The sequence below is a fragment of the Pyrus communis genome, chromosome 6, assembly GCF_963583255.1.
Source record: "Pyrus communis chromosome 6, drPyrComm1.1, whole genome shotgun sequence".
Classification (NCBI taxonomy): domain Eukaryota; kingdom Viridiplantae; phylum Streptophyta; class Magnoliopsida; order Rosales; family Rosaceae; genus Pyrus; species Pyrus communis.
This window is the reverse complement of record NC_084808.1, coordinates 27,413,564-27,438,681: the sequence shown is the minus strand read 5'-3', so window position 1 is coordinate 27,438,681 and position 25,118 is coordinate 27,413,564. Positions and strand designations below refer to the sequence as shown.

Genomic DNA, 25,118 nt, shown 5'->3' with positions numbered 1-25,118 from the left:
GCTGACAATTTACTCTGCCAGATCTATCCTTTCCTTCTATCATTGCCTATAAATAATGGAGCTTCGTTGGCCACTTAGGCTTAAAGCAGTATAGGAGAGACACCAAAAACAAGATGGAACATTTTGAGGAGAAAGGCAGCCATGCTGCAAGGAAAAAGGGAGGCTTGGTCACTATGCCCTTCATCTTTGGTAAGAGCTAATAAATCTAGTTGTTTCAAATTTTCGAGTCATACTTGAGTGTAGTCAAGTTAGTTAGAGCAGTGTGCTCATATTTTTACACGTAAATTCGAATTTTCTTTCCATACTTTTGATGAAATTAGCATAGATTATCTTGTCGCTGTTCAATTCTTATTATGTATCTCTTTATTTGTTTGGTTTTTTGTTTTGCGGATTTTAATTATTATTGTTGTTGGCTTTGTGTGTGTGTGTAGCTAATGAGATTTGTGAGAAGTTGGCTGTGGTGGGATTCGGTGCAAATATGATAAGCTACTTGACAACGCAGCTTCACATGCCCTTAACAAAAGCAGCCAACACCCTCACCAACGTTGCTGGCACTGCAAGCTTGACCCCCTTGCTTGGCGCCTTCATTGCTGATGCCTACGTTGGCCGCTTCTGGACTATCACTGTTGCTTCCGTTATATACCAGATTGTAATCTCTCTCTCTCTCTCTCTCTCTCTCTAGTTTTCTATATATATTATTAACACACATGATAAAGATTATGCGCTCGTAAATTTACAGCTCAATCGATTAAACACCTTAAGATTTGCAACTCATTGATCACTCGTGCACCCAAAGTTCTGTGGTTTGCCCACCCAATATCTATTGTATGAAAAAATATAAAGATTCTTATCAACTTCCTCATCACGAGATTAATAGTTATCGTCGAGCCATTTTTTATTAAAAACTTATTAATTAGGTAGAATTTCTAGTCATCCTTTCGTGATGGGTTTTCCAAAGAAAAAGAAAGAAATAGAATTTGTCACAAGTGGACGTATTTAATTTAAAAATATTAAAAGCATTGTCCAATATGATTGAGGTGAATTTTTTTAGGATCTGGCTTCTCTACCCTCTCATTTCTCATACATTTCTATCCTCTTTTATTTGTGCAATCACGGTTAAGTCATGTCAATATTTTATATTACTGTTATTTTTTGTCTTATTATCTTTATAAAAATCAATATAAAATGTTGACGTGGCTTAATCGTGACCGTACAAAATAAGAAGGGATGGAGTGTACGGAAAGTGGGAGGGCAGAGAAGCCAGCTCCATTTTTTTAGCTCTCTGTCACAATCAAGCTCTCAGAGTATTGATAAATTACATTGTTAATTTTATTTGTTTATTAATTAAATACTAATTCCAATTAACTTTTGTATTTGTACAATTCATCAATGAACCAGGGAATGATTTGCTTAACAGTATCAGCAGTACTTCCACAACTGAGACCTCCCCCATGCAACCACGGCCAAGTGTGCGAAGAAGCCGACGGGGGGCAGCTAGCAATTATGTATGTCTCCCTCTTACTAGGAGCACTCGGGTCGGGCGGAATCCGACCCTGCGTGGTGTCATTCGGGGCAGATCAGTTCGACGAGAATGACGAAAAACAAACCACCAAGACGTGGAACTACTTCAACTGGTACTATTTTGCGATGGGGGCATCAATACTAGTGGCTGTCACGGTGCTTGTGTATATTCAAGACAACATTGGATGGGGTTTGGGACTTGGAATTCCAACTATAGCCATGTTTCTCTCAGTTATTGCGTTTTTGATCGGGTACCCGCTTTACCGGCACTTGGATCCGGCGGGGAGTCCGTTTACCCGGTTGATACAAGTGGCGGTGGCTGCCTACAAGAAGAGAAAGCTGTCTATGGTGTCTGATCCTAGAATGTTGTATCAGAATGATGAACTCGACGGTCCTATTTCGTTGGGTGGAAAGCTTCTTCACACTAAGCATATGAAGTAACTCTCTCTCTCTCTCTCTCTCTCTCTCTCTCTCTCTCTCATGTTGCATGTGTATTGTGGCTCTAAACCACTAATTAAGTTGATTTTTGTCAAAATGTTGGTCCTAATTCATCATTTAACAACATAAACTTAATAATATAATTATTATATACACAGTAGTATCGTAATCGTATCACGTTTTGCAGTAAGAAAATAAGATAATGAGAATCTTATACGATAAAATACATGGTTTCTACGAAAATCCCTCATCCTATTTCCACTACAATAAAATAGGATTCCTGCTAAGAAAAATCTAGATTATACACATATACATATATATAGTAAGTCTAGAAGATGAACATAATTATCAGGGTTAATTAGGTGGAAACAGGTTGCAGGTAATGACTAGATCATTTTGTCCATGCACTGCTCATGTTTTGGACGTAGGGACCACAATCCCTTGACCTTTCATGGATGAGCCGCACCACATACTTCTGTTTCTGTCATTGCTATGCAACAAAAATCTCACGTCATCTGCTCCATTAGCAGAGACTCAGAGTCATCCCCACCTCCACAGTCCATAGCAACCCAACAAATATATAGAAAGGAAGAACATGCGACCTAGTTACCTTTTGAATTTCCACAACGTGGCTGCACTTAGCTTCACATGTGTGCGTTTCTCAATCATTGGTTAACTGATACAGACAGTTTAGGTTTAATAAAATTCATATCACGATAATTGGACGGTTAAGGTTTAATTAAATTGATTGTTTGTATGATATAAGCGTCTTATCTTGATAGACTGTTTAACAATTTAACAACGTTACATATGGTGAAATAATGCAGATTTCTTGACAAGGCAGCGATCGTAACGGAGGAGGACAATCTCAAGGCACCAAACCTATGGAGGATCAACACCGTTCATCGCGTCGAAGAACTGAAATCCATAATCAGAATGGGACCTATATGGGGATCAGGAATACTCCTCATCACAGCCTATGCCCAGCAAAGCACATTCTCACTCCAACAAGCCAAAACCATGGACAGGCACCTCACAAAGTCCTTTGAAATCCCTGCAGGCTCCATGTCAGTCTTCACCATAGTAACCATGCTCACCACGATCGCCTTGTACGACCGCATCTTCATTAAGGTGGCTAGAAAGTTCACCGGGCTAGACCGGGGAATAACATTCCTCCACAGAATGGGAATAGGGTTTGTCATTTCGGTATTCGCCACATTGGTCGCCGGATTTGTCGAAGTGAAGCGAAAAAAGGCAGCTTTCGCACACGGGTTGGTCGATCATCCTCATGATATAATCCCCATTTCAGTGTTTTGGTTAGTTCCTCAGTATGCCCTTCATGGGATGGCTGAAGCATTCATGTCAATCGGGCACCTCGAGTTTTTCTATGATCAGGCGCCGGAGAGCATGAGAAGCACCGCTGCCGCGCTGTTTTGGACCTCCATCTCAGCCGGAAACTACGTGAGCACTCTTTTGGTGTCACTGGTGCACAAGTATAGTGCTGGCCCTAATGGATCGAACTGGCTGCCAGACAATAATTTGAACAAAGGGAAGTTGGAGTACTTCTACTGGTTAATCACGTTACTACAAGTTGTTAATCTTATTTACTACTTATTTTGTGCCAAAATGTATACGTTTAAGCCGATTCAGATCGTAAAGAAAGAAGGTGCTGAGTCTGGAGAAAATCAAGTGGAGCTTGCCAATAAGGCTTAATTGGCTTAGTATCAGTTAATTAATTAAATTAGTCATTAGTCAGACGTAATATAGCTAGTAAGAACTAGCTGCTGGTACATTAGTATAGAAATGAGAAGAATATCTACTTTGGATTAATAAATTCATAAATGAAACATCCAGTTTGTACGATCTTTATATTAAGATCTTGGAAGCAAATGAATTTGAACAATGTGCTTCCTACTCTTCTCCACTAAACCAAGACCTCTAAATTTTTCTGTTCACAAAATATCAACTATATATATATATATATATATATATATATATATATATATATATAAAACATATGTACATGATGTAACAGTCGCACTGAAAAAAAAAAATTATTATATGATCTATTATATATCATGAAATGGAAATGTGATAAAAAAAATAAAATTTTGTTTACCAAATAATAATACAGTATTTTATTCAGAAATCATAGGTGGTCCTCATTTACAAGAAAAAATACTCTCATGAGTGCGACTATGCGCATAGATTAGAACCATAAAAAGAGTTTCCGAACATTGGGCTGTATCTTCAATTAGTTCTTTTTGGTCAATGTATCTTTATGTTCAATTTACTTCAAACAACACAAAAAAAACATAGGATTCCTCCTCCAAAAAACAATAAAAAACAAAAAGGAAATAACATATGGGCTGGATTTAACTTTAGTTGGACTTAACAGGGCCTTGAACGAAGCCCGTTTTAAAATTGGACCTGACTTCAAGATGTAAAACAACCACCAAGGCCCAATGTAATCACCGTCTAGAAGGCAATCACAAAGACGAACAAGAGATTGACTTTTCTCCATTTGGACTTTGACGTTTGACGTGCAAAAGTGTTTTTTTTTCCCTTTTTCTAATTAATATTTATGATTATTTACAAAAGCGGTTGTTTTTAAAGGAAGATAATCATCTCCGGATTCACAGAATGTTAGAAATCCTCGCATTTTAACTGTTTATCGTGCATTGATTAAATTTTGTCAGATATTATTTGTGTTTAATTTTAAATAAAAAAAAAGTTAAATGATTTCTGATCACACGATTCACGATAAATAATTAAAATGTAAATATCGTATAATCACACAATTTGAATCCGATGGGATTCAAATCCGTTTTTTACCTTAAAGTATGGCAGGCCGCGTCCATAGCGAAGCTTCGAACGGTCAAACCCGACATCCTTACGTTCCTTCTCAAACACAAATTACACAACCAAAAACAAAAGCAACAAAGTCAAGATTGTTCAACAAAACACGGTTTTGTCGCGTTTTTAGTTTGATATTAGGGTGTGGGGAGGAGGTGTCTATTTGTGCATGATTTTAACGGCGAAGCACGGCGGCGGAACCAGAGCCATGGACGGTATCGCAATGGCGGAGTCGACCTCGACGCCTCCTCTAACGGAAATCGTTGAGGCCTTTGAGGAGTTGAGCAAGATCCTCCAATCCCATTCCCATAATTCCCAACAAAAACAACACCAAACGTTGCGTTTGGATACCTTTTCCCAGGCTTCCACCCTCGTCTCCATCCTCTTCAGTTGCCTTGGCCTCGCCTTCAAGTTCGCCGAGATGGAGTACGTCTCCAAGGTTTCCTTCTTCCTTCCCACCACAAACCCTAATTCTCATTTTCTTTAATTTTCTTGTATTTGTTTGATTATTGCATCTTTTTTTTTTTTTTGGGGGGGGGGGGGGGGGGGAGGATTTCGATTGTTCATTTTTTGTTAAATGTATGATTTGGTTTGTTGGTGAGATATTCGTGAAATTAATCAACATGACAATGCGACTTAACCTTGTTTGAAAATATTTTTAAAATGACTAAAACTCTTTTGGTGAAAATGTTTATAGAACCAATCATCAATAAAAATTCAAATGGATTCCAAAAAAATACTTTATCTAAATTTTACTAAAAATGTTTTTAGTTGCACTTCCAAACGAGAGCGTTAACATACCTAAATATAGTGTGCCCCTAAAAGTATTGTCATATCTTGGAGATCTCACACTGTGGTTGGTTGCAATCTCTTCAGTTAGCCTGCCTCTTCCTGCAGGATCTCACACTGTGCTCGCTTGCGTTCAGGTTAAGGATCTTGTGGAGGCGTCACGGACTTACGACACATTAGAAAGCCTTATAGATTTTGATGTTGCTAATGGCACGGTGAAATCCCCCGGAAGCCATTCTCGTAATCTGCGCCGTGTCCGGCAGGGTCTCGACCTCATCAGAGCTCTATTCGAACAATTCTTGTCAACCGAGTATGTTCAAACATATGTTGTGCAAACTGCAGTTGTGCTTCATTCTGCAGATTTTCGGTTTTAGACATTCTTCCTTCTTTTGCCTTTCAGTGACTACTCTTTGAGGGAAGCAGCTTCAACAGCTTATGCCAAAGTTTGTGCGCCATACCACAGTTGGGCAATCAGGACAGCGGTTGCTGCCGGAATGTATGCTCTTCCGTCGAGGGATCAACTGCTGGTGAATCTCGAAGAGACCCGTAAGTCTAAAAGCTTTTCTCCGTCCAGAACCAATGATCTCCAGTTTTGCATGCTATTTATTTCTAAAATACAATCAATTTCATTTCAGATCAGTCAGCAGAGAAGAAGATGAAAAGGTACATCCAAGCGTCGCGTCCCGTGATCGAGTACATCGACAGGCTATACCTTTCTAAGAACATCACCTTGGACTGGTGACTTCAGTCTTCATCTATCTCAGTAGGTGTCTACGTTAACGTACAGTTCGTTACGATTACTTCTTTGCTAATACGGGTCTGTACATAAACGTTATTTACCTTGCTACAAGAGAACTATATCAGAAGTTTATAACTGCTAGAGATGGTGAATATTAATTAGACTGCAATATCAGAAGTTTATAACTGCTAGAGATGGTGAATATTATTACACAGCGACGGGTTTTTACTTTCTACCCAAGCAATCCCTCACCGAGTTCTATCAAACTATTTAAAAGTTCCTATTTCCCTGTTTCAAAATTTTCTCAACAGTGACTGACGAAGCAATGCAAATTCTTAAAAGTTCAAAACAAAATGAAGTACAACACAAGCAGAAAATGCAAGAAATTACTGCAAGAGCGTGTTCCTTAGTTGGGCATCCCGTTCGATAGACACACCCTTCCTTTGTCACTGACGAAAAATAGAGGCTTAGGGTCAAAAACATCAATCCTTGGGAGTCCTGAAACACCGACTACAATGTGAGGCTCTCTGGGTTCTCAACAATCTTTGCAAATGTCTTGAGGAAGGCAGCCAAATCAGCACCATAAACAATCCGGTGATCAGCAGTTACATTCACCTGTAGAAAGAACCATATTCCAACTCAATTAGGTTACCTTTTCTACAAATTTCAGCAGGTTCCGTGAAATTGTGTCAACTAACAGATTGATAGAGCACAAAAAAGAAAAAGGTGTTGAGGAACCTAGATGTTAAATCCAATCAATAATGTAACATATTGATGTTTCTGGAAATAGATCAACTACGAAGCAAGGGGTGTTCCCCTCCTTTCACAGAGAGGTTCATACATATAAGATTGTTTCCTTCCTCTTCCAACAAGATTAATTGACAGTTGCTTTCAGTAAAGCATGTCACATGCCAATTTATACAAGTTTGATGTACTGGTGGAAGTATTCTTTTGAGTTGTGTATAAGTTCGTTTAACAGACTCATCCCTTGTATACGTGTGAAACTTAACTTATAACCTTGTAAAGTATGAGAAACAACATTAACAAAATAGTATACATTACGGAGAAAACACAAAGACACTCACCAGCATTTTACTTTTTACACTGAAGAATCCATCTGTATCAGCCACAACAGTTGGCTTTGAAGCTCCAACAGCCATGATAGCCCCCTGATTGTCAATTAAAACTTCAGCAAGCAGCTAAAAAAATCATAAAAAATAGAACAATCCTATCAATTCATGAAAACAAAAAATTCTCGTATTAGAGGGTCAAAACTCACCTGCCCTGGTGGAAGAATAGCATCAAACCTGTCCACTCCAAACATGCCCAAATTGGACAAGGTGAAAGTTCCTACAAAGAGTTCAATATAACTTAATGAGTATAAAACGAAAGCAAATACATAAGAACTGACAGAGAGTTTGTAAGTAAAAACCTGTTGTGTACTCGTGGGGCTGAAGTTGCTTTGAACGGGCCTTCTCCACTAACTCTTTCCATTTCTGGGATAGCAAATACAAATCCAACTGCACAAACACATACAATTCAACCATCGATAATCAGAACACAAACTACTAAGAACAGAAGCACTAAATCTTGAAGAAAAAGGTTCCGCTACTAATGGCATCGAGGCCTTTACATAAAACCCCACACCGACTAAACAAATGGTTAAGTTGCGGACAGTATTGGTGTTGATTAGTAATGGTTCATCAACCACCTTCGAAATCCTAACACTACAATACCAACTAATAATGTATTATTCACAAGTAACACACCTTATCAGCATCCTGAAGAACAGGGGTTATGAGTCCTCCATTGATTGCCACAGCAACAGCAATGTTTATGCTGCTGTTATACGAAAAGCTCTTCCCGTCTTTGCAGCTCGCATTCACAACCGGGTGCTGAGCAAGTGCCATAGCAGCTGCCTTGGCCAACAATGCAGTCATTGTCACACCCTTTGGTTTCACCTGTTGGACAATTTCAATGAATTCACCCCAAAATCCCAGAAATTCAAACACTAATCAAACCCAAATGACATTGCAAACCAACAATCCAATTAATCCAAACACTATCCACAATGTACCTTCTCATAAAGGGCGTCGATGGCGTCACTGTTAATCGGGTAGCCGACCCGGAAAGTCGGCACCGAGAGACTTTCGACCATGTTCTTCGAAACAGCAGCCTGCATCGTGGTAAATGGCACCACGGTTGAGCCGGGAAGCAGAAGCGGGGCTGCAGCAGAAGGCTTGGGTGGAGCAGCGGCCACCGGAGTGGGCTCGGCAGCGACGGGTTTAGCAGGCTTGACAATTCCGGCGGCCGCCTCCACGTCAGCAGGCGTAATTCGGCCAAATGGGCCGGTGCCCACCACGGAGGCAATTTCGACCTTGTGCTGCTTGGCTAGCTTCTTAGCAAAAGGAGTGGCCACGCCCTTTTTGGCAGTGTAAGTAGGAGTAGCAGATGGAGCAGGCTGGGCAATTGCAGGGGCGGGAGTGGCGGTAGCAGGAGGAGGCGTGGGCGTAACAGCTGGGGATGAAGAAGACGAAGTGGATTTGGCTTTTTCCCTGGCCTCGGCGACTTCCTCTTCGGTCTCAGCGAGAAGCCCGATGGCGGCGCCGACGGGGGCGGTCTCGCCTTCCCCGACTACGATTGCGGCGAGAATCCCGTCGTAGAAGGTCTCTACGTCCATGTCGGCTTTGTCAGACTCGACAACAACGACGCTCTCGCCTTTGGAGAGGACGTCGCCCTCGGATTTGACCCAGGAGACGATCTTGCCCTCGGTCATAGTGGAGCTGAGAGCAGGCATGAAGATCTCCCTGATCTTGGATTGGACGGTGAGGGTGCGGCTGCGGGGAATGGAGCGGAATGCGGTGGAGGAGGAGGAGGGGGAGGGGCGCCATGGGAGGGCGGTGGAGATGGAGGAGGAGAAGGAAATGGTGGTCTTGGAGAGGAAAGGAGACGACGCCATTGGAATGGATTGGGAGAAAGGCGAGAGAGAGAGAGAGAGAGAGAGAGAGAGAGAGAGAGAATTGAATCGGGAGAGAAATGGAATGGGAAGGGAGCGGAGAGGAAGTTGATAGAAAAAGAGAGGGGCGGAGAAGACGAGGGGGAAAGTTGGTTGGAGGCTTTGAGCTACCCGCAGCAAACCGGGGAGCTTTAGATTGTTTTCATCGCCGTTCTTCTGGCACCTGGCCACTCCCACTCTTTCTTGTTACTTGTTTACAACTTTGCTTGTATTTATATTTCATGAATTTCTTTTGGAAAATGGCTGAATTATCAATTTATATACTTTTCGGTATTTAGTTGGTATGTGGTTAACTTTGATTCATATATCGTCTATGATTGATTGGTCTTTGCATTATTTGATTGATATGTAGTAACTATTTGATGTTTGAGGATTTGATGAATACATCGTCAATATTTATATATAATTGTTAGTATTTGCTTTTGATTTGTAAAATGATTGTTTCTATCAATATCCACACAAAAACTTCAGCTACATTATGTTCATATTTTGGAGAAGGGATAGGAGTTAAATCAGTAATGAACTATTACTAATAGATTTTATCATTTAGGTGAGTCAAATTTGATATCAAACACTAATAATTAAAGATGAATAACACTATACTATAGTGTTAGTAACATTGTTGACATATACATGTACAAACTTATTTCGACCATAAAAGAGTATGATTTGGTCCAAACTTCACTTCTTTTTGTGTATTAAACATATCAACATTATACCACTCTAGTGTATGGGTGCTTAAACTCGAGTGCAAGTGAGAGAAAACACTCAAATCCAAGCAATACTTTTCTATTTAGTACAACTGTACATATTGGAGGTGCATTCAATGCTTTGGACCACCTTCATTTTTTGTTTTTTTTTTTTTTTTCCTGAAACTTTAACGAAAAAATCCATATACAATTTATTTAACGAAAAATTACATTTTTACATTAAAAAATCAATTCTGGTACTATTCATTTTACCTATTATTTTGTCTTTATCGTTAAAACTCAAAATTTTCAAGTCTTTTTTATTAGTTTTTCTTTCTTTTCTTTCTTTGGTTGTTGACAACAGGGCATAAGCTTGAAGAAAAAAAATTATATACAAATATTAGAAGCCATAAGACTTGACTTTATCTGCAATTATTAATCGACGACAAAAAAAAAAAAAAAAAAAAGAGCTTACTCAAAAAAGAATGGATCGCCTATCTTTATTTTGCATTCCACTTTTTTATTGAGAATTTATGAAATGTGAAGAATACTAAGAGTTAACCTTTACAAATCTTCACTTCATCTTGCAAAAACCATTCGGATTTTGATTATGTGATCCAGTCAACAACGTGGGTCGGGCCAAATATGAAATTTTATTCATGAACCGAGGATTGCTCGTTTTCAATAATTTTGGGCCAAAGGCAGGCAGGGATTGATGGGCACTTGATTTGAATACGGGTTTTATTTAACAAAGCCCACGATCTTGAGACTCGAAGCTTTGATACGATCTTGAGTCTCGCATTTTGTCGCTATTAAGATAGGATCATCAAACAAGATTTCAATATTTAAAATAATTAAAAATGAAAACGAAATGGAGGAATTGAAAATTGTATTTTAATTTTAACTTATTGTTTTTAGTTTTTAATTGTTTGAAAATTAAAAGTAGCTACAAACAAATATTTCAATTTTTTGTTTTCAAATAATGAAAGATAAAAATAACTTAAAACGAAATAGTTATTAAACTCCTCCTACCCATATAATTAGTTGAATTAGTCTTGAACCGTGACACAACACTTAATTTTCTGTTCTTTCATGCCATATTTTAAATTATATGTTAATTTGGAGATTACATGATAGACAACGCTATCCAAAATCATCATGACGTAAAGTTGGTTAACCCCATGACCGACCTATTAATAAACATTGATATAATTTTATTTTATAAAGTTGGGTTAGGTATGGATAACTATCTAACTTTTATATGTGATTTCAGGTTGGTTTTAACATTTTAAAACGTTTCAAATTACTGACACACCCTGACCGAGATCAGGACGTGTTGGCCGTCACACGAAGGTGACGTAACCATGTGCACGTGCAGAAGCTAATAAAGTAGTAATAGAAAAAGTACGAATAATTAAAAACTAGCATACAAAGTACTAAAACAAGTGCTAGCGTAAGTGAAACACAAATTCAGAGCAAGTCTACAGCAGTTCAAAAGAAAAGATGCGACAACAGTACACCCGAAGGTGACCCTACGCTGGTGAGTGTCTGTCAGAAATGCCAAAAAAGTCATCTGGGAAACCACCGAAACTGCTAAGCAACTAGAACCTGGAAGGGCGCAAAACAAAAGCATGAGTGGGCAAAAACAAAGCTTTTCGAAAACCATTTAGTAAAATACATTCTAATCCCTCGCCGTAAAACCTGTATACTTCCCAGAAAATAACATATATACGTATGTATAGATATGCCAATCATGCTAAAAAAAATGCCATGTCAAAACCTCATAATGAAATGCAAGTGCTCAGGTATATCTCATAACGATAACATATAATCTGGCAGCCGGAGTCACCTAACGTGACCTGTACGGCTGCATATAGAGCTCAAATCTCAAACTCAACAACTGAACCTGCCCACGAGTCGGAACCACCTAAAGTGGTCTGTACGACAGGCCTGGGTGTAATACATATATACGCTATAGTGCTACGATCACGTGAAGGCTGTGCGAATAATCGCGGGTCACCTACGAGTCGGAACCACCTAAAGTGGTCTGTACGACAGGACTGTGCACCTAACTTGGATCCAAGCTGAGCGTGTGGTGCGGGAGGTGAACATCACGTAAAGGACTGTGCCCTACTCTGGGCGGGAGCACTAACACCGGGGGTGCAGGTTATGAGTTCTCTAAGCATCTCAAACTATTACTGAATGTAAATATGAATAACACTTACCTGGCACTTACATGTGCGTCCACGGCACCCAATATGCATATGTATATGTATACCACTACTAATGTATGCAATGATGCATAAACGATAATAATATAGTGCATGGCATAAAACAATTAACCCTTTTCAAACAATTTATGGGAAAATAAATGTATATAGGTATATACGGAAAACCAAAAGCCCACTAATTGGTATGTGGAAGGGTCGTAGCCCCCCTGCCTCGAGTGACCACGCTCGTCCTTGGGATACGTATCACCTACATGCGAAACAACTATAAAACATCAATTTTAAAGCACAAAACCAACTTCTCGTAATAACTTCTCATACATTGCTCAAAATGGACAAATGAATATACCAACGTGTTCTACACAACCTTAGGATCACACCTAAATTTTTAGAAAATTTTTTCTCCGCCGCACGCGCCCCCATGCGCCAGCCACGCGCAGGCACGTGCCTGGCACGCTGACGGCGTCAACTGACGCCGTGAGGAATATTCCGTTAGTTCTAACGGATTCCGTCAACGGCGTCAGGAATATTCCGTCAGACTTGACGGAATATTCCGTCTCCTTCTCCGGCGAACCTCCGGTGCCGTCGCCAGCGCCGGAAAACTGGAAAAACTTCTAACTACGTTTTCTATCTTGTTTCTCAACCATTTTCCACAATTTTTACACCAAATTGAAGCCTAGAACTAGGAGAACAACGATATACCACTTTTAAAGGTCAAAACCCACGAGATCATACCTGTCCACACAATCCAAAACCGGCCAACTTCGACCACGGTGATCCCGACGTCCAAATTCTTCCAACGAATCACTCCGAGACTCCTTGGGACCTCGCCAAGTCACCTACGAACTTCAAAATCCCAAAAATGTGCTAAATTATTTTTTCATGAATAGTACTCAAATCGGAGCTTGTGAAATCAACGTGAAAACGTCGGAGTTCTTACCTGAAACTGGTACGATCGTGCTCCTCTCAACCTCACGAGCTCGAATATGGGTTTAGTTCCCTCGATCTGCAAAGATTTGATGGGTTCTTGGTGTGTCCGTACGTATGTGTTTGAAATGGAGAGGAAAGGGAGCACGGGAGAGAGACAGGGAAAAAGACAGAGAGTGAGGGAGATGACAGGGTGTGGGTGTGGCCTAACACATGCCAACACAACCCAAAACAGCCACCAAGCGTAAACGAAACGAACTAGGGGTAAAAATGTCATTCACATGTACGTTTTCAATAATTCCGGGACGAGATGTCACAATTACTATTTAATGTAAGAAAATGAATACTCGTCACGTAACCAGCTTTAAATGATGATGCCATTACCATTAATGGATAATGTCCTTAATTCAAGTTAGAATGTGGACAAATATGGAAGCTGATTTTACTAACACATTATTTTGAAGTTTTTGGATCCCTAAACAGACTTCTCTTAGTCAAGATAAACGCTAAATCTATCTAGGGTTCTAAAGCTCAAAAGTAGTAATGGTCCTTTAACTTTAACTCAATTGAAGCAATGGTCCCTCAACTAAAAATCCATTACCATTGGTCCCTCAACTCATAAAAACATGCAGTTATGGTCCCTCAACTAAAAATCCATTACCATTGGTCCCTCAACTTTAACTCAATTGGAGCAATAATCCCTAAATTTTAACCCCAATTGTATCAATGGTCCTTCCGACATAACTTATTTTGACAAAATTATAACGAAGTTGACGAAAATGAACGCTTTGATGAGTAGATGGACCCCAATTGTAGCAATGGTCATTTCAACATAACTCATTTTGACAAAATTATGACGACGTTGACAAAAATAACCATAGCTACACCTTTTGATGAGTTTGAGGAACCAATGATAATTGATTTTTAGTTGAGGGACCATTGCTCCAGTTTGATTAAAGTTGAGAGACTATTACTACAATTTACTCAGAGCTCAATATATGAGGTGAAAATAAAACTCATTTCAATACTTGTCCAAGTCATCACTTAATATTGGTGATCTAATAAATGTCTAATTTTCATGTTAAGTACGTATTAAAAATATTTTAAAAAATTGGGATCAATTTAAGATGATGTAGTTAGTGGTACTTAATCCAATGAAGTTTTTAATTGTTTTTATCAAAAAGAATAAAATACTCAATCATACACTAATATAAATGAATAAATAAAATAAAATAAGAACCACGGCTGAGTAGTCGACATGTTTATGAATAGCCCCGGATCGCAGGCTAGATTTAGGCTTGGTTTGGTACTGAGATGATTCTGAAAAAAACTGATATAAAAAAAAGTTAGGAGCTGTTTTTGTATTTGGTAAATATTCAGCTTTAGTTTTTTTTCACAGTTTTGGATGAAAAAAAGCCAAAAACAAGAAGCTGCAAAACCCATATTTGAAAAACCGGCTTTTTTCATATCTGTTTTACATAAAAGTTTACTAAACACTATAATATTGTTTTTTTTTTCAAAACCACTTTTACAACAAAACACTCTGCTGCTTTATTTCACAACTGTTTATTCTCACAGCACAGCAGAAACAATTTTTTTTCAAAGCACAACAATACTTTATAGAAAAATTAAATCAAAATTTTTTTTTTAAATTAAAAAAAAAATTCCAGATTTTGTATTAATTTTTTTCACATTTTTCATTAATTTTATAATGTGACTAACATCAACCTTGCATCAGCGCCTTCAGGCGTTTGGGCAGTTGATTCGCTCATCCTTTCTCACGCGGGCCTCCCTCAAGCCCAATCGCCCTCATGGGCTGGAGCAAGGGAAGGAGGCAATTGGATTGAAATGGTCCCCAGTCCACCGGGCAATGGGCACATATGGACTTGCTCTAGGAGCATTTCCAATGTGGGAAGGCCCCCCTAGGAAATTGCCTATTAAATCCCCTATAATGAATAGTAATTGCCTTTAATGAACATAAATTGTCTTTTGCATCTCCACCCTTAATCTGAATAGTCATGGTAATAGGCAATAAAATATTAATATTTTTTATTTTATAAAATAAAAAAAAAAATTTGTAATTTTGGATAAGATTTTTAATCGACCTCGTTGCGCCACGTGTTATTAAATAAGAAACAACAACCCAAAGTATTTGAGAAAATATAAAATTGTGGTGTAAGGTGGAATATAATGATAAGAAATTTATAGAAAAATTAAATCATTTTTAATTTTTAATTTTTTTATAGATTTTTTATTAATTTTATAACGTGGCATTCGCGCCTTCAGCCGCTCGGGCCATTGATTCGCACCTCCCCTCTCACGCGGGCCTCCCCCGAGCCCAATTTCTTGCATGGGCTAGAGCAAGGGAGGGAGGCAATTGGATTGAAATGGTCCCCGGTCCACCGGGCATTGGGCACTGCTGGACTTGCTTTAATAGCAGTTCCAGCATGTGAAACCTCCTCCCAGGCAATAAACTATGTTATCCACCTAGTGAACAGTAACTATCCTTAATGAACAATAATCAAATTTTGCATCTCATAGCCCTGACAATAGGCAATAAAATATTAATATTTTTTTTATTTATAAAATAATACAAAATAATTTTAATTGTAATTTCGGATAAAATTTTTAATCGTTCTCATTGCGCCACGTGTCATTATTCGAAAAGTTATTAAATAATACGAAATAATTTTATTTGTAATTTTGGTTAAGATTTTTAATCGTTCTCATTATGCCACTTGTCATAAAATCCGAAAAGACAATTATTGGTGATGAATTTCTGATAAGATTATTAACTAATCACATCGCGCCACATCTTTAAGAAGCGACCAATTCGCACCTGCATCAGTAGTCATTTTGTTGAAAAAAATTGGATTGAAACTTTGAGAGAAAGATAGGAATGTGATTGAAAGTATTTTAGAAAATATGAAATTGTGGTGTAAGGTAGATGATAATGATAAAGTATTTATAGAAAAGTAAAAACAATTTTTTTTTAAAAAAAAACTTCAGATTTTTTTTCTAATTTTTTACAATTTTTTTAAAATTTTTTATTCAACTAATTAATATCTGCCATTTGATATAAAAAAATTTGAATTCCAACACTTCAAATTGTGCCACGTGTCACAACGGTAACTTTTCTTAATTTTAAAACTATTTTTTCTTTCATTTATTTATTTATAAAGCAAATTAATATCAACTGTCGATTTCAGATCGAACGGTTGATATTAGATCATAATTTTTTTTATTATCGTTGCAAATCGGACGACCCATTTTAAAGAGCCATTGAGATCGAACAGATCGTAGGAAGGCACGTGGCTTCCTAACGGTAACTGAGGCATATTGCACTACGAGCCCCTGTGGTCTGAAATCTATCGGCTGACGCGTCCCCACGAGCAGGTGGCGCACACTCTTGACAAAAAAAAATTTAAAAATGGGACTGACACCAGGCTGACGTCAACTCTACGTCAGGTTCACCTTGGGCTCGCAGGCTGGCGATTCCTCACAGACATGTTGCTCGGGCCTGCCCAGTCCTTCGGGCTCCCCACGCTGGAGGGCTTCAGCTGGCCTATCATGCCTTGTTTGGTCCATTATCCCCCGAGCAATCCACAACAGTGGACTTGCTTTATGAGCAGTTCCACCAGGGGTGAGAAAGGCCAGCACCCAGCCAAAAAACCAGCCCGACACCCAGTGAAACCACTCCAACCTAGCATTTTGATCGGCACCCAGACCAAGCTGGCCTTTAGGCCAGCCCAAAATAGACAAAGGCGTGAGCCGGCCCGTATGACGCCATACTGACGCTAGCGTGACGTAGTGGACCTTTTTTTTATTTTTTTTCTTTTGCAATCTCCACCTGCACCATCACCGCAATCTTCATCTCCATCACTCTCCGTCGCTCATCCGACGCCTCCCGATCCCTGGAACCCCATCTGATACACCCGTACGCCTTCTTAATCTACACCCTATCTCAAATCCCTCATTCCTCTTCTTGATTTCCACTCCGCCAATCCTGGGGCTCCGGTTGCTCTGCATAGAGATAGCTCTCGCTGATTCGAGGAACAAGAAGAAAGACCTGCTGGTGTTTCGATCCAAATGAAATCAGGTGCATAATCAGCTTCCTCATTTGAAGAAGAAAACATGGAGAAAAAAAGAGTGGGGAGAGAGACGGTTGGTCGGAGAAATAAGGGAAGAAAGGACCGGAGAAGGAATGGAAGCAGTGGGAAGGAAACAAAAATGCTAGACCTTTCGAGGGAAAGGAAGAAAAAAGAACAAATAAATTAAATGATAAAATATTAATTGATATGAATAAATTAATATAATATTAGATGGGCTGAGTGCTAGCGGATTTTTAGGGGTGGAGATGCTTTAACCTATTACTGTACAGTGAGTCTATTACTGTTCACTTGAATTGATAAATAAGCTGGATGCTGTCGCAAAGTCTTTAGGATGAAATTGCTCTAAAGGCAAATTGTTCTTAATTTGGGGCCTATTTATGTGTATTCCCATATGTGCCCCGGAAGTTGGCGCCAACTCATGGCCCCACCAAACGATTCATGAGATAGGAGGAGGTTTGCATCTGAAGGAGGCAACGGCTCAGATTCGCTCTTGCTTGAATTGAAAGTAAAATATCCCGCATCCTTGTCCCGCCCCCGGATGCAGACCAAATTTTTGAAGGCCGGCTTTGCCTTTTTATGGAGCCATTTCCGATGGGCCTACCTCACCCATTTGCTTTTGTTCTCGTCCCTATCCTAATTATTTTAATATTTGTTGATTTGTTGATATTATATTCTCTTTAATTTAAGGGACCAAAATTTCAAAATTTAGCTTTGTATTTCTCGCTATTCATTTTACGTATCAGGTTAAAAAGTTTTTTTTTTTTCCTCAAACGGTAGGATCAAGTAAAATCATCTAATATTAATTATGTGCTTTTTAGTGAATTTTAAAGTTAAACTAAATATGTTATAATCCCTGAGGTTAATAAGGCATACTTAGATAAAGAGGTAAGAATTTATCGACCGAACCGCATTTCTTTTTATATATCAGTAGTCCATTCGATGAGAAGGGGCTGGAGAAAGTTTGAACTCAATTCTTACAGTGATGAATATAAGTGCCTCAATCATGGGGAGTTATATATTTGTATATTGATAAGACCATTCACTATTTCTTAAAGCTCGATCTTTTTATTTTATTACATGGAGACTCCTCTAAAAATCATTGGCACGTGCCTATATGCCTAATCAGAGGAAGCGCCCTAATCAATAATATGAGATGCTCTTGCATAACTTCTTGAAGTATTTTCTATAGAACCAGATCTTTTTTCCTAATTTTACTCAATGTGTGAGTAGCAAATGGCTTGTCACAAACAAACCGTTTTATTATAATTTGGTCGATCATGATTGTGTGGTTAAATAAGTAACATTATTGGCAGGAAAAGGATTATTGTCGGATCTTTTTCCTAAGGATCCTACTGATTCTGCAATCGTATTCGTTTATCATATATCGTGAAATCATAAATTATTTAAAATTTAAAATTTAAAATTCAAATATAAATAATATCTAACAAAAACTGATTACATGATATACGATAAAAGAATACGATTGTTGAATCCTGAGATCTTAGAAAAAGGATCCGGTAAGCCTAGGAAATAAAATGAACATGACGATTTTCATCCCATCGACAGCTGGCAGCCAAACTGAGCGAGTCTTACACCACCTGTTCCGGGCGCAAACTCTCTCTCCCTTTCCTCAACTTGCTCCTTGTCGTGTTGTCAAATGTCCAATTCCAACATGTGATCGATCGATCGATAACACAACAAAGGAATTTCTGGACTTCTCCAGGGGCAGTTATGGAATTCCGTAACCTTAGATGTCCTCGCATCTTCCTGCGACTTTCCTGCGTGTCACGTTCGTGGAAGAAATCTCAGCCGTCCATCTCAATCCGAAACCCCCAATCTCGAAACCCTAGCTCCCCCTTCCTCTCTTGAATAATAAATTCCACATTTGCTCTACAAATCCCTCTTCCATTCTCCTTTTAGAGAAGAGAGAGAGAGAGAGAGCGCCTCTGGTTCGTGGGTTTCGAATTGGACACATAGCTCGTTTCCTTCGATCAGGGTATTATATAGCTCATCCTCTGTCGGTTTCAATCAATTAGCGGTTTAATTGTCGAGCTTTGAGCGGATGGGGGGATTGGTGGCGGAGGCGGCAGCGGCGCCGATTTGCTTCATGAGATGGGACGAGGTGTTTGTGTCGAGCGACAAAGGGCGGAGGGAGGTCCATTACTATTTGAAACGCAGAGACGGCAGTTCAGATCTGGCGGTGGTAGGCAAAGAGAAGAGCTTGCGGCACATGTCCTATCATTTTGCTTTCCGAATCCGGTCCTTGTTCTCCATGTCGTCGCTCGTTAAGCTTAAATCTCGCAGAGAGGTCATCGATTGGCTCGATTGCGTTGTTGCAGGTAAATTTCGTACCTTTCGTTCAGTTTCTCGATGAATTTTGATACGTCTCTCTTTCTTTTTTGTTCTTGTTTGTTTTCGGAGGTTTTGGGGTTTTCAGTTTTCCTTGTTGGGAAAATTGAAATCTTTTCGGTATTTGTCTTCAATTGATTCGTGTGTTTTTGTTGGGATTTGGGTGGTGTTGAAGAATTTTGTAGATCTGGTGGGTGGTTCTGGATGTTTTTGTTGGTGGGCATAGATTTTCTGGGTTTCCTTGTTGATTTAATCATGAAGTGGGGTTCTTCCCCAATTTATAAAACCGTTCTCTTGCGGGTTTTGTGTTTCCTCACCGGTTTTGCATCTGTTATCAAAGTTTGTTGGAAAACGCATTCTCTGGTTGATAGGGCGGATGGTGTCAAGTTTCACCTACCGGCTAAATCCAGGCCCTTTCATTTTTGTTGTACTTTCACTCCATAAGAGTCGTGGATTTTGGAATAATCTCGGGTTCACCGGGCAGGCAAAGTACAAAGCTTTTCCTTTTGATAACGTTTCAACCTTTGTTACGAAACAAAGGTTTTGCATTTGTCTTCAATGGCGTTCCTTTCTCTCATAATTGCAAGAGCTCGTGTTCTTCAAGTTGGATTGTATTTCCCCTCGTCTCCTTCTTGTAGTTTTGTCTCGTCCTTTCCATGGAAATTCTTTTTTCCTTTTGGGATCCTCCTTTCCTCTCCGCTGTGTTTAAAATTGGACCACTATAGAAATTTGTCACCATTTTTGCAAGTTTATTGAGCCGCATAGGGATTTTTTTTAATTCACTAATGAAGGACCTTATAGCCTAGGTGGCCTGGCCTGTTTTATGGGTGTAGTTTTGTTTTGAACAACGGTGTGTTACTCTGTTCTTTCAACCGTGACCGTGTTCTATTCTTCATGGTATTGTTGGTCTTATTGTTTTTATAAACTGACTGTGATTTGGGCTGCAGGATTTTTAATTAAATTGTAAAGAGCTGGTTGAGAGCATCGGATCCTTATGCCCTCAAAAACTCTAGGTCAAGACCCTTCATGGCCAAATCTACAATATTTTTTGTTCCCTAATGATCTTTGGTATATGTGATGGTTTATATCTTCAGATTTTCTGTCTCTATGTCTAATGCACTCATCTGCTATGGATACTTATCCATTTTATTTGCTTCTTTCAGTTTACACAATTATTTTGTTATTAGTCGTTTACTTTTTACTGTTTGGCCTTCCTGTCTATCTCTGTTATCATATAATTATTACTGTAGTCCATGGTAAATGCCATGTGTGTTAATTTGTTTGTTTTGTAATTCTCTCAGATACGTCATTTCTCAAATCACCCGATTTGGGTGGGAGTGTGTCGGATGGTATAGATGCTTGCAAGTTGGGGATTGAAATCTTTAAGGTAATAATGATTATGTTGACTTATGACTCTATTTACTTCCCCTTCATGTTTTATGCTTCATACATTTTTATTTTGGTCATTGCTCATATTCATTCTCTGTCTTTCTCTTAGGATACAGTATTGCGGAAGCTAGGCAACCATACCACTGAGTTTCTGTGGTTAGGCTCTCCTTGGACATGCAGAAAAAAACGGAGGCATTATCAATCATTTAGCCGGAACAGTGTTGTAGTTTCGGTAAGTTCTATTGGTTTTCTGTTCTTTTTTTTTTTTTCATTTACTTTTTGTTTCTTGGACATCTTGCCATCTGTAATGTTTTTCCTGTTAAAAAATGTTTACATTTGACTCATTGTTCTGTTCCCCTCTTTCCAAATACTTTCAGGTTCATGATTTTGTATTTGTTTTAGCCGAGGAGGATAAACGTCTTGTTGCATACTTGGAAGATATGTATGAGGATTCTAGGGGCAACAAGATGGTTGTGGTACGGTGGTTTCACAAAGTTGATGAGGTTGGTATTGTTTTGCCTCACAATTTTAATGATAGGGAGATTTTCTTTTCTCTTTGTCTTCAAGATCTCAGTATTGAATGCATAGATGGATTAGCTACCGTCCTCAGCCCCCATCATTTTGAGAAATTCAAGAGAGAGGCAACGCAAACTCTTTTGGAACCCTTTGTATGCTGCAAGCAGTTTGAAAATGACGATGTCCAGCCCTTTGACATTACTCAAGTTAAAGGTTATTGGAAACAGGAGATACTTAGATACATGCACACACTTGCTTCTTCAAAGGTTCAAGGGAGTTCTCAACAGCCAGATGAAGGGTTGGAACTGGAAGAAAATGATGGTGCCAATGATATCAGACCTAAAAAGAGGCATCATTCTTCAAGAAATGATGACATGCGCTTGCAATACTGTGACCGAAGGGAGTCTCCGGATGCTGTATATGGGAGTGTGGTGAATCTAAGTAAAGATGGGACTAATTGCAGAAGTAAAAGTGAAGCCTTTTGCCTTGGAAGAGGAGGTTCTTCTGTTTTACCTCGTAAAGACGTGAAGAAAATTCCGCAGCACCATTTAGTGATTGGCTCCCAGGTTGAAGTCCTCTCACAAGACAGTGGCATTAGAGGGTGTTGGTTCAAAGCTTTGATTATCAAAACTTACAAAGATAAAGTGAAGGTGCAATATCAAGATATTCAGGATGCAGCTGATGAAGCTAAAAAACTGGAGGTACGTTTTGTTGCTATCTCCATCATGTTATTTTTGTTCAAAATTTTGGGTGCACACCTGTTCTTTACCTATAGCTTGCTTGAACTTTATGGTCTCCGTGCTGTAGGAATGGATTTTGGCCTCTAAGCTTGCAGCTTCTGATCAACTGGGTCTTTGGACTTGTGGTAGGCCAATTGTTCGGCCATCTCCACCGTCTAACAAAGGCAGAGTTTCATGGGCTGTTGATGTTGGGACTGTTGTGGATGTCTGGTGGCACGATGGATGGTGGGAAGGGATTGTAGTTCAGAAGGATTCTGATGGCAGACTGCATGTGTATTCCCCAGGTTTGTAAAGATTACCCCCCTTTTTAAATCTAATAGTAATAACGAATGTGATGAGGATCAAATTGAATATATGTATTTTTCAAGTTTGTATTGCTGTTTATTTGCTTAAATATCTAGATTTACTTGCTCTATGTGCAGGAGAGAAGCAGGTGTTGATTGTTGGTCGTGGTGAATTAAGACATTCTCAAGAGTGGTTGGGTAAAGGATGGGCTCAAATTAATGACAGGCCGGAACTTGTGAGCTTAATCTCATGTAGTTTAGAAACAAAGCAAGTTGTGGGAAAGTGTTCAGATGACATGTCAGCACAATCTGCAGTCTGCGATAGTGAGCCGCTAGAGAAAGAAGAAACCAGATGGAATAATTCTGTTCCGCTCGCTGAAGATGATAAAGATGAAAGGGTTAAAGAACTGGGCAAGGTTCCAGATCTTTTGAAGGATGATCTACTTGCCCAGCTGAAGTGGAGGTCCTCAAGGAAGAGAAGACGTGGTAACGGAAACTCTGTCCAGAAGCTGCATTTTGTTGTTTCGGATGGTAAAAGCACCCGTGGCCTTGTGGGATCCGGTGCTTGTGAAAGTTTTATGATTTCATCGTCGCTGAAAGTTGACCATGAGAACTGCAAATATTTAGGGGATTCTCTTTTCAGTTCTTCAGTCGCGCCTCCGCTAACAAGTTTAGTGATGTAGGTTTGTTCTTTCTTCATCCACAAGTAAATATTTTGTTGCGGTGCGTCTTTTTTATGCCGCTGTTTTTTAGGCCCCTCTTAAGCCGTCAGCAGAATGTCATCTCTTGAGAAATGTTTCGTTTGAGAAGCCATGGCATCCATGTCCCTCTCTCCATGTACGTATTTAACTATCTGTTCTAGTGCAGCAAATTGCCTGAAGGGGCCTTATGCCCCTGCAAAAATGTCAGGCAGAAATTTTGGGTACAAGTAGAGACGTAGAACAACCATTTTCTTAGTATTTATTTAGAGATTTTTAGACTTCCTCCCATTTTGTATATCGTATGTTGGTTTCATAAAATTTTAACCTGTCACCTTCCCTAGGTGACTTCATCGTCGTCTTGCGAAAGATTAATGTAATGGAATTCGATGAAGTTAGAACACATGACATAGTATATTCGGGTATCTCGAAAGTGACTGAAGGACTGGTTTTGACGTGTCTGTATGTTATGACATGAGTATGACTAGTCGTGTGATGAGAGGGATAAAAACGATTTTTTTTATACCAGCGGTATTTAAAGGGATGATTATATTTTCGTACTTTTTGTCATGACCGTTGGCCGTTTGTCTTGGTCGCCTTTAAACACAGCAGCTGTATACAATTATACAATCAACTTTTTCTTCCACAAGTTTTGATTAGATATGGTTGTAGGGAAGGGAAGGGAAGTATCCTATGCAAAACAGTTGAAAATTTGGGAAGAGGATACTTGCTGGATTCTTTTTGTGGGGATTCAGGGATCAAGCAATTAAAGTCGTTTATTGTATATTGTACGATTAAAAATTATTTTAAATTTTAAATTTTAAATTGAATATAAATAGTATCTAATGAAAATTGACGACGATAAACAATTGTAATTGCTTGATCCCCTGGATTCCTACAAAGAGGATCTGGCAAGGATCCCTTTTCCGAAAACCTTGCAAGAACAGAGCTATATAACACTAGGTAAAGCCTACCAAAATAAGAAATTTTTTAATGTACCATGAACTCGGTCCTACACCAAACGTTATAATACACAAGTTGTTGAATATTTTTTTTTTAAATTCAATTACAGACATTATGATACAGCATACTTAAAACTCTTATCCACCAAAATTAATTACATAATTGGCTCTAAAATACAGCTGTATCGCACTCAGTATTGTCCTACGACATCACTGTCATGTAGAAGTGTTGTCGCATCAAGTATGGAGAAGAAAAAATAAAGTTTTAATAAAAAGATTACGGTATTATTTATTTTAACAAAAAAATTATATTTTTACATTAAAAAATTAATCTTAGTACTATTTATTTTATTTTTTATTTTTTATTTTGTTTTTATCATTAAAACTCAAAATTTTTAAGTGATTTTCACTGGAAAAAATCAGTGCTGTAGTGGGGGAAGAGGGAGGGAGGGAGGGAGGGAGGGAGAAGGGAAGGGGGGGGGGGGGTGGGGGGGGTGTGTGGGGGCGCGCGCGCGCAAATATAAAGTAAGGAAAGGACACTTCTATGCTGTTGCTGTTGCTGTTTTAACAAGTTTTTATTTCTTTGTTTCCTTCTCCTTCCACCAACCGGAACTGCAAGTCTAAAATTACTAATTTTACTGAATAACTCATTCCCTGAAAAAAGTAGTAAGGCTCTGTCAGTCGAGGGGGAGCCGCTGCTTGATCGTTTTCTACTTACACTCATGAGATTGAGATTTCAACTTTCCACCTTACTTTCTTCGTGATGACGACGATCTAATTGCTGTTGTGTTTAAGTAGTGGGATCGCGGCCTGCAGTGGTACTCATCATCACGGCTTAAGAAGAAGCTCCCTGCAGGATTCAGAA

At 39.0% G+C, this 25,118-nt stretch overlaps 4 protein-coding genes across 6 annotated transcripts; 3 read left to right on the top strand and 1 right to left on the bottom strand.

The window, feature by feature from the left end:
• Positions 1–31: 31 nt before the first annotated feature.
• On the top strand, positions 32–3,828 carry LOC137736762 (protein NRT1/ PTR FAMILY 3.1-like). The gene is made up of 4 exons (XM_068476020.1): positions 32–189; positions 432–649; positions 1,399–1,958; positions 2,787–3,828. The coding sequence occupies exons 1-4, from the start codon at positions 114–116 to the stop codon at positions 3,670–3,672; spliced, it is 1,740 nt and encodes a 579-aa protein (XP_068332121.1). The 5' UTR covers positions 32–113; the 3' UTR covers positions 3,673–3,828.
• Positions 3,829–4,815: 987 nt separating this feature from the next.
• LOC137737813 (ACD11 homolog protein-like) lies at positions 4,816–6,381 on the top strand. 2 transcript variants are annotated; one of them, XM_068477377.1, is made up of 4 exons: positions 4,816–5,254; positions 5,742–5,914; positions 6,005–6,150; positions 6,245–6,381. In XM_068477377.1, the coding sequence occupies exons 1-4, from the start codon at positions 4,985–4,987 to the stop codon at positions 6,322–6,324; spliced, it is 669 nt and encodes a 222-aa protein (XP_068333478.1). In that variant the 5' UTR covers positions 4,816–4,984; the 3' UTR covers positions 6,325–6,381. The 2 variants fall into 2 exon arrangements, with proteins under 2 accessions (XP_068333478.1, XP_068333477.1); XM_068477376.1 differs by having other exon boundaries at positions 6,240–6,380.
• Positions 6,382–6,501: 120 nt separating this feature from the next.
• LOC137737812 (dihydrolipoyllysine-residue acetyltransferase component 4 of pyruvate dehydrogenase complex, chloroplastic-like) lies at positions 6,502–9,568 on the bottom strand. The gene is made up of 6 exons (XM_068477375.1): positions 8,421–9,568; positions 8,113–8,304; positions 7,776–7,863; positions 7,623–7,693; positions 7,429–7,512; positions 6,502–6,958 (listed from the first exon to the last, which is right to left on the bottom strand). The coding sequence occupies exons 1-6, from the start codon at positions 9,300–9,302 to the stop codon at positions 6,854–6,856; spliced, it is 1,422 nt and encodes a 473-aa protein (XP_068333476.1). The 5' UTR covers positions 9,303–9,568; the 3' UTR covers positions 6,502–6,853.
• A 9,651-nt stretch (positions 9,569–19,219) lies between these two features.
• Positions 19,220–23,696, top strand: LOC137737177 (uncharacterized). 2 transcript variants are annotated; one of them, XM_068476578.1, is made up of 7 exons: positions 19,516–19,654; positions 20,612–20,677; positions 20,966–21,051; positions 21,163–21,285; positions 21,431–22,270; positions 22,377–22,593; positions 22,732–23,696. In XM_068476578.1, exons 2-7 carry the CDS (start codon positions 20,659–20,661, stop codon positions 23,274–23,276), a joined length of 1,830 nt encoding a protein of 609 aa, XP_068332679.1. In that variant the 5' UTR covers positions 19,516–19,654; positions 20,612–20,658; the 3' UTR covers positions 23,277–23,696. The 2 variants fall into 2 exon arrangements, with proteins under 2 accessions (XP_068332678.1, XP_068332679.1); XM_068476577.1 differs by lacking the exon at positions 20,612–20,677 and having other exon boundaries at positions 19,220–19,654.
• The last annotated feature ends 1,422 nt before the right edge of the window (positions 23,697–25,118 follow it).

Excerpts from the sequence above, each read along its gene's own strand:
- LOC137736762 (XM_068476020.1), top strand. The coding sequence starts at position 114 with ATGGAACATTTTGAGGAGAAAGGCAGCCATGCTGCAAGGAAAAAGGGA. Across the intron at positions 190-431 it reads CACTATGCCCTTCATCTTTG|CTAATGAGATTTGTGAGAAG; the intron begins GTAAGAGCTAAT and ends GTGTGTGTGTAG. Across the intron at positions 650-1,398 it reads CTTCCGTTATATACCAGATT|GGAATGATTTGCTTAACAGT; the intron begins GTAATCTCTCTC and ends TCAATGAACCAG.
- LOC137737813 (XM_068477376.1), top strand. The coding sequence starts at position 4,985 with ATGATTTTAACGGCGAAGCACGGCGGCGGAACCAGAGCCATGGACGGT. Across the intron at positions 5,915-6,004 it reads GAACAATTCTTGTCAACCGA|TGACTACTCTTTGAGGGAAG; the intron begins GTATGTTCAAAC and ends TTTGCCTTTCAG. Across the intron at positions 6,151-6,239 it reads GGTGAATCTCGAAGAGACCC|ATCAGTCAGCAGAGAAGAAG; the intron begins GTAAGTCTAAAA and ends ATTTCATTTCAG.
- LOC137737812 (XM_068477375.1), bottom strand. The coding sequence starts at position 9,302 with ATGGCGTCGTCTCCTTTCCTCTCCAAGACCACCATTTCCTTCTCCTCC. Across the intron at positions 7,694-7,775 it reads GCCCCACGAGTACACAACAG|GAACTTTCACCTTGTCCAAT; the intron begins GTTTTTACTTAC and ends AACTCTTTGTAG. Across the intron at positions 7,513-7,622 it reads CTATTCTTCCACCAGGGCAG|GGGGCTATCATGGCTGTTGG; the intron begins GTGAGTTTTGAC and ends ATTGACAATCAG.
- LOC137737177 (XM_068476577.1), top strand. The coding sequence starts at position 19,378 with ATGGGGGGATTGGTGGCGGAGGCGGCAGCGGCGCCGATTTGCTTCATG. Across the intron at positions 19,655-20,965 it reads GCTCGATTGCGTTGTTGCAG|ATACGTCATTTCTCAAATCA; the intron begins GTAAATTTCGTA and ends TAATTCTCTCAG. Across the intron at positions 21,052-21,162 it reads TGGGGATTGAAATCTTTAAG|GATACAGTATTGCGGAAGCT; the intron begins GTAATAATGATT and ends TCTTTCTCTTAG.